Consider the following 11,648-nt stretch of genomic DNA (forward strand, 5'->3'; position numbering starts at 1 on the left):
CTGGGTGGAGTAAGCGACTCCAGCGTGTACTGAGTTGGAAATGCTGCGGTGACGTGTGTACGTGCCTCCTGGATTGGGACATTTATTTGCAATTTGCATTTTCATGATTATTTTTCTGAAGATTATAATAATCTTATTTTTTCTTTGTGTGTGTTTATTGATTTTGTATCAGAATTAGCATTTCTTTCATCTAGAACAATAAGGAGATTATTTGTATTTATAGAGCCGTCATTATCTTGCCCTTTGAAAATTTTTGTGGGAAGGGGTAGGATTTAGGAAAAGGATTTTTTTTTAAAGTCTCTGTTGAAAAATTGTTTCATACTTTGATTTGAACAGTAGTTAATTGAGCTTTCTTTATTTGGTAGTCATCAGAAAAAGAGAAATGTGAAGGTTAGTCATCAGTCTTTTCCTTCTCAATCAAGCATATTTATTTTCCATCCAAATAATAAAATTTAAATAATTTACTTATATAATTTATAAAGCAGTATAATCCTACAGAACACATAATTTTCTGTTATTTATATAAGCTAATGAAGAGAGTATTTTAAAATGCTGTATTTCTGATAATCTGAACAAACTTCTGGTAAGATCTATCTAGCCCTTCCTTTATAATATCCTACGAGGAAGATCTCATCCAAGTACCTAAATTGGGAAGAAAAGAGAGGAAGGCATATATTCAAATTAAAATGGGGAGAAGTGAAAGCATTCATGTAAATGCAGGCAACTTATAAGTCAGATTTCAAAACTTTTCATCAGTATGTTTAGTTATGACGTTAATGAGAGCGAAAATGAAGTAAATTGGAATTGGACGTTATACAACTTGTGCTACAAAGCACATCTGTGATAGGCTGTAAGTATAAGGAAAGTGCATCCCTCTGGCAGAAAGATTTGTCTCCTGTCTGCCTGAAGGGAATCTGTTGTAAATTAGTAGAACTGGTGTCTTTTGGATGCGTAGCTAACAAATTCAGATGCATGTAGGGACTGACCTCCCTAGCTACAGTGGGTCACTCTAATCTGTGAGTCCTCGTGGATGTAACTGGGAAAGCTCTTCAGGAAGACGATTCCTCCTTCCTCATTCTCTCTGTCACAGCAGGCCATTTAGGGATGGTGGTGTCTGTCACAGTCCTGTGCTGTCCAGCAGGGAGCTGGGCTAGAGACTTGCACACACGTACAACAGCTTTGGGGCACTTGGGTGGCAGTTTTTGCTTCTAGTATTTGAACTACATTTAAAATGGTATGAATTTGTTTTCTGTCAAGAGACTAGAATAGTAACACTAAAGAAAATACACATCTTTTGCACAAAACAGAGTAAAGAACTTTTCAATGCTATAGCGAGGTTTGGGCTTATTATTTCATTAAGAATCTATAAGCATTTAATAAAATATCAGATGTTCCCCATAAATATGTACAAATATAAATTATCAATAAACCTATATTAAAGATCCACAGACATCTTATCTGTTAATTCTGTTAAGAAAACCATCTACGGGCGGCGCCTGTGGCTCAGTGAGTAGGGCGCTGGCCCCATATGCCGAGGGTGGCGTGTTCAAACCCAGCCCCAGCCAAACTGCAACAATAACAACAACAAAAAAATAGCCAGGCGTTGTGGCGGGCGCCTGTAGTCCCAGCTGCTCGGGAGGCTGAGGCAAGAGAATCACGTAAGCCCAAGAGCTGGAGGTTGCTGTGAGCCATGTGACGCCACGGCACTCTACTGAGGGCAGTAAAGTGAGACTCTGTCTCTACCAAAAAAAAAATAAAAAAGAAAACCATCTACAAAAGTGCAAAGCCCAGAGTCCTCTAATAAGAGTTCATAATAGCACTGGCCCTTCTTAGCATATTAAATATACTTTATTTTTGCACTTAATCCATTCATCCACAGAAAGAATATTAAATATACTTCAAACAAAATTAAATTGAAGTAATGAGCTTTTATTTATTTTTTTTGCATTTCATTTCATTTTTTAATCTTTATACCTACATTCTTTTTTTTATTAAATCATAGCTGTGTACATTGATATAATCTTTGCACTAACTTACAGTAAAAAATAATTGCACAAGTATTCAAAAAAGTATGCAGAGGACTCTTATTCGTTGCAATATCATTGATAAGTGCAAAGCAAAAAATAAAATAACCAAATATCCCTCGGTAAAGTATGATTAAATAAATTATGATATTATCATACATGGAATGCTCTTAAAATACATTAAAAATTATGTACAGTTGTATTTTTAACTTGAAGAAATGTACAAGGTGTATTGTTTGGCAGAAGTGGGTAAGTAATAAAGTGTGAGCTACTTTGGGATTGAAAAAGGAAGTGTTTGAGTATTTATGCATAGAGAGGCATTAGCCAGAATGGGAATCATAATTTTGATGGTTATCAGTGGTGATCTTTTCTCTTTTATACTTTTCTAGTATAAAAGAACTGAGTTATTTTAATAAATAAATGCTATTTTTCTCCCCTTTTAAAGGAGATAAAATAGTTAACCATTAAGTATAGTAATTAAAATTAAGAATTTTTTTTTACTTTCTGCTAATAGATTTTTTTTTTCCTTAGGATTCCTTAAAAAGCTGACTTTGGGAGAGTTACTACACTTTTTTGACCATTATTTTTTTATTTTATTTTATTTTAGTAAAATGTGGATCAAAATTGTTTCTAGCCTATAAAGTGAGATTGTTGTGAAAATCAAATGAAGGGACGCACACACACAGCAGCTGCTGCTGACCTGGCAGTCTCCATGTGCTGCTGCCGTCTAAGTGTCTCTGCCTCAGACAGTGTTCGTGTTCACATTCATCCAGATTTTAAAAATAATTGTTTTCTCTATCATTTTTTAAAGGCGTCTGTGCAGTTAATGGTCTGTTGTATGTTGTTGGAGGAGATGATGGCTCCTGTAACTTGGCATCTGTAGAATATTATAACCCAACAACTGATAAATGGACGGTCGTGTCGTCATGTATGAGCACAGGAAGAAGCTACGCAGGTAACGACCCGCGCTGCCCGGGGTCTCTGTTACAGTGCAGCTGGTCACATGTCTAACGACCCGCGCTGCCCGGGGTGTCTGTTACAGTGCAGCTGGTCACATGTCTAACGACCCGCGCTGCCCGGGGTCTCTGTTACAGTGCAGCTGGTCACATGTCTAACGACCTGCGCTGCCCGGGGTCTCTATTACTGTGCAGCTGGCCACATGTCTGAGTTCATGTGACCAAGGTTTTTGTTATGAGAAAATTATTTCATTGATGTATACTTTATATCTTACATTTAAAATAATTAATGTGGGCTGGGTATAGTAAGTAATACACCACTATTCTTTTGTCATTACACAGTCATTTGTGTTCAAATCCCAAATCTTTGCAGTATAGAATTGCATAAAAAAGATATCACTAAAATCTATGTGCAATGGAGAGACATTCACCACGCTGCCAGGCTCTGATTCCTCACACGTCCAAACTGTGTGATTCCTGCGGCCCCCGTAAGCAGGCTACCTGGGACAGCCTAACAGAGATGCTGTGGAGTGATATTTCTTTCTTAAGCATTGGTTGAATTATAAAACGCCACTTTAGGTCCATTTTCTTAGAGTAATGGTAAAACTCTCTCTAATAAATACAATGGTTAAGTCAGCACAACAGGCCTAGTTCCTTATGTTGATCACCTCCATATGTTGACTGGTCTCTCACAGTCTCTTGGGTGGTCAACTTACAGATGTTCTACTGTGTATTGAAGAATTTTTGGAGATTTGGTACAATCTGCAAAATGAGACAAACCGTGTAGCCTAGAAATATTGAAAAAATTAGGAAGAAGTAATGTATGTCATGAATGCATAGAATATATATAGATACAGGTTTATTTCATCATTTGCTACCATAAAATGTGTACAAATCTATTGTAAAAAGTTAAAATTTGTCAAAACTTAACCTACACAAACACTTAAGAGCCTGCACATGGCACCATTTGCAGTTGAGAGAAACATGAACAAATGCAGCATTAAATCCTCATTACATAAAATCAGCTGTGCTGAAGGCTGTACCATTGCAATAATCCACAGCTGCATCCTGCTGCCGTGGGGTTGAGCTCAGGTGCCACGAGTGTCTGAGTGTCTGCTTGGAGCAGGCGTCCTCAAACCACGGCCCGCGGGCCACATGAAGCGGTGTGAATTGTATTTGTTCCCATTTTGTTTTTTACTTCAAAATAAGGTATGTGCAGTGTGCATAGGAATTTGTTCATAGTTGTGTTTTTTTTTTTTTTTTAACTATAGTCCGGCCCTCCAATGGTTTGAGGGACAGTGAATTGGGCCCCCTGTTTTTTTGTTTGTTTGTTTTTTTGAGACAGCCTCAACCTGTCATCCTGGGTAGAGTGCCGTGGCATCATAGCTCACTCCAACTCCTGGGCTTAAGCGATTCTCTTGCCTCAGCCTCCCAAGTAGCTGGGACTACAGGTGCCCACCACACCGCTCAGCTGTTTTTTGGTTGCAGCCCTCGTTGTTTGGCAGGCCCCGGGCTGGATTTGAACCCGCCAGCTCAGGTGTATGTGGCCGGCGCCTTAGCCGCTTGAGCCACAGGCGCCGAGCCTGGCCTCCTGTTTAAAAAGTTTGAGGACCCCTGGCTTGGAGCCTGGTGTGGTGGTGAGCTCCGAGGGAGCAGTTCATTTCTGCAGCAAATTGCCTGTCACAATAAAAGCCATCTCCTGCAATTCTGGTGTATTTTTCATTGTGTTTAATACAATACCATGAGACCTTGAATAACATTGTGGGACCTACGTGAAATGCTACTAGTGATGCTGGAAATATTCTCAAGAACCAGAGAAAAGTCACCATGTTACTAGAAAAAGTTGAATTGCTTAACGTGTGCAGTGGATTGAGCAGCAGTTGCCACTGTTTCCAGATAAATGAATCTAGGGTAAGGATGATTGTGAAAAAGGGAAGGAAATGCATGAACCATAGCTGTCCTATGTCAGCAGGCACCAAAACTTGACACCTTTTGATTTCGTATTGAAAACACAGCTTTTGTGTGTGCAGGATTGCTGTGAGAAAAGCGTACCTATAGACTCTGATGTGATTCAAGGCAAAAACGAAATTATATGACAACTTACAGCAAAATGAAGGTGAGCGTCTAAAGCTGGACAGCGTCTAATGCTAGCAAAGGACGACGTGATAAATTTAGAAAGAGGTTTGACTTTAGAAAAGTCAAGTTAACAGAAGCAGCTTCTGTCAGCTGAGAGGCAGCAGCTGAGTTAAGAAAGTCGCTGAGAAGAAAGGGTATGTTCCTGAACAGGTTTTAAGGGCAGACAGGCATCTCTTTTTCTAGGGGAAATGCCTCAGAGAGTATTTATTGGTAAGGAAGAGAAGCGAGAGCCAGGACTTGAGGCTCTGCCATTTGTGCACAAGCACTCAGCTTGGGACCAGGGCGGTCCTTGTTTATAAAGCTGCTCACCTCCCAGCCTTGATGGAAAAAGACAGATGCCAGCCAGTGATCTGCTTGTACTACAAAAAGGTCTAGTCTGCTTGAACCCCTTCTCTGTATTTGTTCCTTCAGCACGTTCCTGATGTCAGAAGGCACTTTGCCGATAAGGCATGCCCTTTTAAAGTTATTTTGATACTGGGCAATGCCCCTGCTGTCCAGAACCCTGTGAGCTCAGTACTGATGGCCCTGAAGTGGCTCACTTGTTCCCAAACACAGTGTATGGAATCCAGCCTCTAGATCAGGCTTGTAAGGCTTAGTACACAGGGCATTCTATGGAAAGGATTGTCAGTGCTGTGGAAGAGAACTCCAAAAAGAACATCATGAAAGTCGGGAAAGGTTACACCATTGAGTGCCACCATTGTTATGAGAACAGCAGTGAAAGTCAGCAATCCCAAAACAATCAGTTTCTGCTGGTAGCCAGGAATGGTGGCTCAGGCCTGTAAATTCTAGCCTCTGGGAAGCTAAGGCGGGTGAATTGCCTGAGTTCAAGAGTTCAAGACCAGACTGAGCAAGAGCAACACCCCGTAGCACCTGTTGTTCCAGGTACGTGGTGGGGCTGAGGCAAGAGAATTGCTTGAGCCCAAGAGTTGCTGGGTTGCCGTGAGCTGACTCCACGGCATTCTGTGGAGGGTGACAAAGTGAGACTGTCTCCAAAAAAAAACTGCTGGAGAAAACTGTGTCCACGTGTTGTATGTGACTTCCCAGGATTTACAGTCAAGGAAATTATGAAAGAAGTTGTGGCTGTGGCACAAAGTGAGGGGTGAAGGGTTTCAAAATGTGGATTTTGGAGAAATTTAAGAACTAACAGACCTTACATCAGAGGAGTTAAGAGAAGAGGACTTGGTGGAGATGCTTCCAAGCCATAGATGGAGAGGGAGGGGCAGCAGTGCCAGGAACCGCTGGCGTCAGAGCCCTGGCAGAGGCCCACACTCGGGCTACTTTTGACCTCTTAGGACTTGGACCCTTCCATGATAGGTGCACTGAAACTAAAGAAAGTGGAAGAAGGATCAGTGTTATAGAGACAGGCAGAAACTACAGTGCCTTTCTGTGGAGCTACAACCAGGCGCCTGCCTCTCTTTCCTCTGCCACCCCTGGAGACAGCAAGACCGACCCTGACTCCTCCTCCTCCTCCTCCTTAGCCTGTTTAACTGTGACAATTATGAGCTGGTGAACTTTCTCATGATCTGCTTCCCCTTAATGAATAGTAAATGTGTTTCCTTTTGATTTTCTTAATAACATTTACATATAACACATACAACAGTCTGGGTGTGGTGGCTCAGGCCTGTAATCCCAGCACTCTGGGAGGCTCACATGGGAAGATCCCTTGAGCTCAGGAGTTTGAGACCAGCCTAAGCAAGAGTGAGACCCCTGTGTCTACTAAAAATAGAAAGATAGTTCCAAATACTCAGGAGGCTGAGGCAGGAAGATTGCTTTAGACCAGGGTGTTGAGACCTAAAGCAATCTGTACTCAATCCAGGGTGACTGACGCTACCTCAAAAAAAAAAAAAACAAAAAAGCCCTGAAAAATCTCACAACATGCATAATATATATTAATCAAATGATTGTCATTTCTGGTCAACAGCAGGCTAGTAGTTAAGTTTTAGGGGAGTCAAAACTTACATGGGAATTTTCAAATTGGCGCAGGGGGGTTGGCACCGTTGACTCTCCTGTTTTTCAAGAGTCAACTGCATATTTTAAAGTGTACAGTTTTATTATTTTGGACATACATATACCTATCATGAACCCACCACCAAACTGAGAGAGTGAACATACCTCATCCTCAACAGTTCCTTTGTGCCCTCTCGAGGGGTATTAACACCTAGGTGAATGTCGCTGTCCTCATTAAAATTTTATTTTCCAAATTGTAACTGTGAAGAACAAAAGACTAGTTCTAGATTAGTCCGATGCAGTCCTGGACCATAACTCAACAGATTTCATTGTCATTTAGATTAAAACGATAGTACTATTAAAATTTAAGAAGTGATTCCAAAACATACTGACTTTTCCAGTCCCTGTGCTATGGAGTAAAGAATGTAATGTCTTCTGAGAGATTCAGAATGCTGCCTGTGACTTGTTTTATTTCTTCATTTCTTTGCTTAGGAGTCACAGTTATTGATAAGCCACTATGAGCCTCAAGGACATTTTTCTGGCATACTCATACATGAGAAACAGGCTTCGACAAGTATTTCTGAAGTGACTGAAGGTCTGGCACTTCTCCACTTGTAGCTGCACTTTAAGTCTCAGCAGAAGATGAGATCATCTGCCTTTATAGGCCTCGGATATTGAAGATTATTTTTGGTAGAAGCACCGTGTAGGCTTTTTCTGCAATGAGCAGCAGCTGACTGAATTTTCATGACACTCTAACTGTGGGACTCACTCTGTAGTCTTTAGATACATTTGCTTTCATAAAGAATAGTTCTTTCAACCTTGAATGACTATGGATTATTTTGTGAAGAAGGATAAGACAAAAGAATGTGTGTTCTTGTAAAATTAAATTTTATCTTCATTTCTTTTCCTGAAAATATACCCAGGAACTGAAAATCTTTGAACAGGTATTAAAATCTACGTAAGTATACAAATAGTTGAGGGATAAAACCATTTGCTTTTATAAAATATCTTTGATTACATGAATATAATAAATTGTGTGCATACAAATGTGTGTCTATATGCTTTCCTTTAAATATGTTTGAAAAGATGTTTGAAACTTGATTATACTATTTATAATTGGCACAGTACTTTGAATTATGACAGTACTACATTGTAAAACAGAGTTGTATTTTTTGATATTTAACAATGCTTAACACTTTAAAATGCCACTTCTGAGGAATGAACATGGTGTAACACACTTGAATATGTGTGATGCCAAACTAATTTTTAAAATAAAATATAAATTATGCTTATTTATTATTTTCTTTAGTTTAATCTTGGTCATGTTTTGGTGTGTATTTTAAATTTTTTTCTTGAAGTAACACTTTGGCATGAACATTACTGCAGGTTTATGATGAATATAATGAATGTATGGAATTCAACTGAATTTGCATGGTTTTAAGAATTTTTCTGTGTGTATAAACTTAGCTGCTATTAACAGAAGAGAGAACTTTCTGTGAATAGCCACATGTGTTGATCAGATAACAGTTTTTCTAAGATCTTCAATTAATCTCACTTTAAAAGTGACCAAAACATGTCTTTCTTGAATTACCTTTGAATAAAAGTTTGTATATTATTTGTTTCACAGTGTAAGTGATTTTTCACAATTGAGTTCAAAGTTAAGTTTTTCTGTTCTTTTGTAAAATTTGCATTTTCTAACTTTATAAATCTATGTTTTTAATTTGTTGCCAGGGTAACTTGTAAGACAAGACTATTAAGTCAGTAATACTGAAAATTATTTTCCAAAAAAAAAAGTAACCTTAACTGTCAAGAAAAGTCTCTTAAGAATTGATGAAATTAAACATTTTTTCCCTTGTCTTTTTTTTTTTTCATTTCAGATTGATACGAGGGTACAAATGTTTAGGTTACGCTGTTCTCATTTCTGAGGTAAAGTTTTAGTTGAGCCCTTAATGCAGGGGGCTGCTAACTACCTCAAATTGTGCACAGAAATGAAACTTTTTATATTTTTATGTCACTGATGTGGGCAGGACACAAGATAAAGATAAAATAGGTAACCTTGGACCAAAAAGAAAATTAAAAAAATACATACTCTCAAGTGACTGAGGAATAAATTGTGATTTTGATACCAAATAAAAGGAATTCAAGAAATGGGAGTAGAGGGGTGCGGTGGGCAGTTGAGGTGCGGGACCCAGTAGCAGGAGGTGGGGTTGGGATGGGATGCTGTGACCATTACTCTGGAATTTGAAAGGTTAGCATGAGCCCTCCCCACAACAGTTGATAATCATGGGGAAAGACGCCTGTGATAACATTTCTCTGTAGTTAAGACAGAGTTCAAATTTAAATATAGAACCATATTTAGCACTTAGTTGAACTTTCTATGATAAATAAGAACTTAATCAGAAAAAGCCTATGCCCATTTGATGAAAACACGAATTTTTGCTTTATTGCGGCCTCCAAGCATATCCTTTGCCACCAGATTTGTTGAAAGTCTGATGAACTTGGAGCGCTGTTAGCTGTTTCTGACAGAAGCCCTGAGGAAAAAAGTGTGAGATTGTTACCTTTATGGATCATTTCTAAACACTGATATTCCATGAAACTCTGTGGATCTATCAGTTAAAGATTTATCTAAACATTTTAAAATAAATTTTCTTAAATTATAATCTATTTTGGTAACAGTCTGAAGTAGTTGGCATATTAACACGTAGGTCACTGAAAGTTTTGGGACAGGCTGTATGGTCCACTAGTTCACTTCCAAGCAACACCACTGACAGCCTCCTTTTTATTTGACTCCCGCAGATTTCAACTTGCTGGGCTTATTGGTGTTGCTGAGAGGGCTTCAATTGTTTTCTGTCTGGGTGAATTTTATGTTTCTTGATTATTGTGTGTCTCCTAAACTTTTGTAATGACCCACATACCTCTTTGAAATCTTTCCTTTGTCTCTTTGAAGCCTTAATAGCTATACCACAGTTGTTGGGCTTCTCAGTATCTGCATTCACTACTGTGATTTCAGTGTCTTTTCTTTCCTTTGTCTCTCCTTTGAAACCTTTGTCTCTCCAGTTTGAAAAGTCTTGGATTTTTAAGACAGAAAAGCATGCCCAGCTTGTTCTAATATGGTACGAAAAAGGTCAGAAGTGAATGCAAAGAGGTGTCTTAGAAATCCTCTCCAGAGCTTAAGGCTGGATCAGTGTGAATGAAGCAGCTCCGTTTGGGTCTGGCCGCCCGGGTGGCGGCAGTGCTGGCCTGGGCTAAGGTGAGTATGCTGTCAGGAGACAGTTGAATCTCTCCCTGTGTCTTACGGACTCTGGCGTATTACATAGCGAAGTGCTACAGCTGCCTTACTTTAGTTCAGTCTTCAGCGGATCGCCTCCTAATGACTCGGACAACCAGTGCTTCCCTTTGGAAAGGAGGCTCCGTAGGAAAATGGAACTATAGTCCGCGTTGCGATTCTGGGGTTTGATCAAGGGCGGCGTATTGGCGAGCGCATGGGTATGGAAATCAGATGGGCGTGCGTTTGCAGCCCTTTCTCAGTTGCTGGCTGTAATTTTCAGCACATTACTTCTCTGATGCTTAACGTTGTCTTTTAAATGGCAACAGTAGTGTCGATGTCACAAGGTTATTGTTGAGTTTGAAAGAAACACAGAGACCCAAGTTAACTTCCAGCTGTTCCTGAGCTCGTGTTTCTTCATCGTAGGGGAGTGAGTTGAGCTGCTATATATGCACTTCTAGCTCGAAATCTCCACAAAGTTTCAATAATTTGACCCTTCCACACACATAACACCAGGTGCTGATTTAGAAAACGTCAACTGTGGTAAAACTAAATCAGAAATAATAACCGATATTTACTGAACACTTGTTTGCCAGGTACTGTGCAAAGGGCTTTACATAGAACATTTAATCAGTCATGGTAAGGAGCTCTTTGAGGTGTAGATGTGGTCACAATACCCATTTTACAGAAGTGCAAATAGGACTTAGAGCACTTAATTGACCCTACAGGGCACGCTCCTTACTCGACAGAGGACCGCAGGTTTGAGCAGAAGGAAAAGCTGGGCCAATAGTTGTGCAGTCCACGTAAACCTCAGCCAGTAGCGGTGCAGTCAATCTACCACCTCAGCCAATAGGAGCGTGGGCTCAGGAGCTGGGTGACCAAGCAAAGTGTTATGTGTTATGTTGGGTTGAGGGGTGGGCTTATATACCCCTGCGTCAGTTTGTGGACTCCGGCTGTTCCCTGGAAAGCACCCGCGCTGCAACGCTCTGCAGCCGGAGAATGCCCGCTCGAGTCCTGCACAGGGGTCCGGGCGGTGCACTGCAGCGCGCGCTACAGGACAGTGCACGTCTTCCTGCGCAGGCCCCGGGCTCCGACTCCGAAAACCCAAGGGAAGATTCCATTTCTTTTCATTTGGTGTGTCTTCTGTCGTGACAATTGACAAAGAAGGTGCTAAACATACAGAGTTGAGTGGAGGTCACACTGAACCTAAAAGACACTTAAAGAGGAAACCTTAAGGAGACGGCACCTGAACTGATGGGGAGACGAGGAGGTGGCTAACGGCGGAAGACCCAGTTTGAGCAAAGGCAGGGAGGAGAGAAA

The 11,648-nt window shown here is 40.3% G+C and overlaps 1 protein-coding gene across 1 annotated transcript in view; it reads left to right on the forward strand.

Moving 5' to 3' along the window:
- Window positions 1-8,678, forward strand: part of KLHL2 (kelch like family member 2) — a 123,941-nt gene extending 115,263 nt beyond the window's left edge. The window contains exons 14-15 of the mRNA XM_053593194.1: window positions 2,836-2,979; window positions 7,556-8,678. Coding sequence (XP_053449169.1) covers window positions 2,836-2,979; window positions 7,556-7,584 — 173 coding nt within the window. The 3' untranslated portion in view covers window positions 7,585-8,678. The remainder of the gene's footprint in view (window positions 1-2,835; window positions 2,980-7,555) is intronic.
- Window positions 8,679-11,648: the final 2,970 nt, after the last annotated feature.

The sequence above is a fragment of the Nycticebus coucang genome, chromosome 6 (genome assembly GCF_027406575.1).
Source record: "Nycticebus coucang isolate mNycCou1 chromosome 6, mNycCou1.pri, whole genome shotgun sequence".
Lineage (NCBI taxonomy): Eukaryota > Metazoa > Chordata > Mammalia > Primates > Lorisidae > Nycticebus > Nycticebus coucang.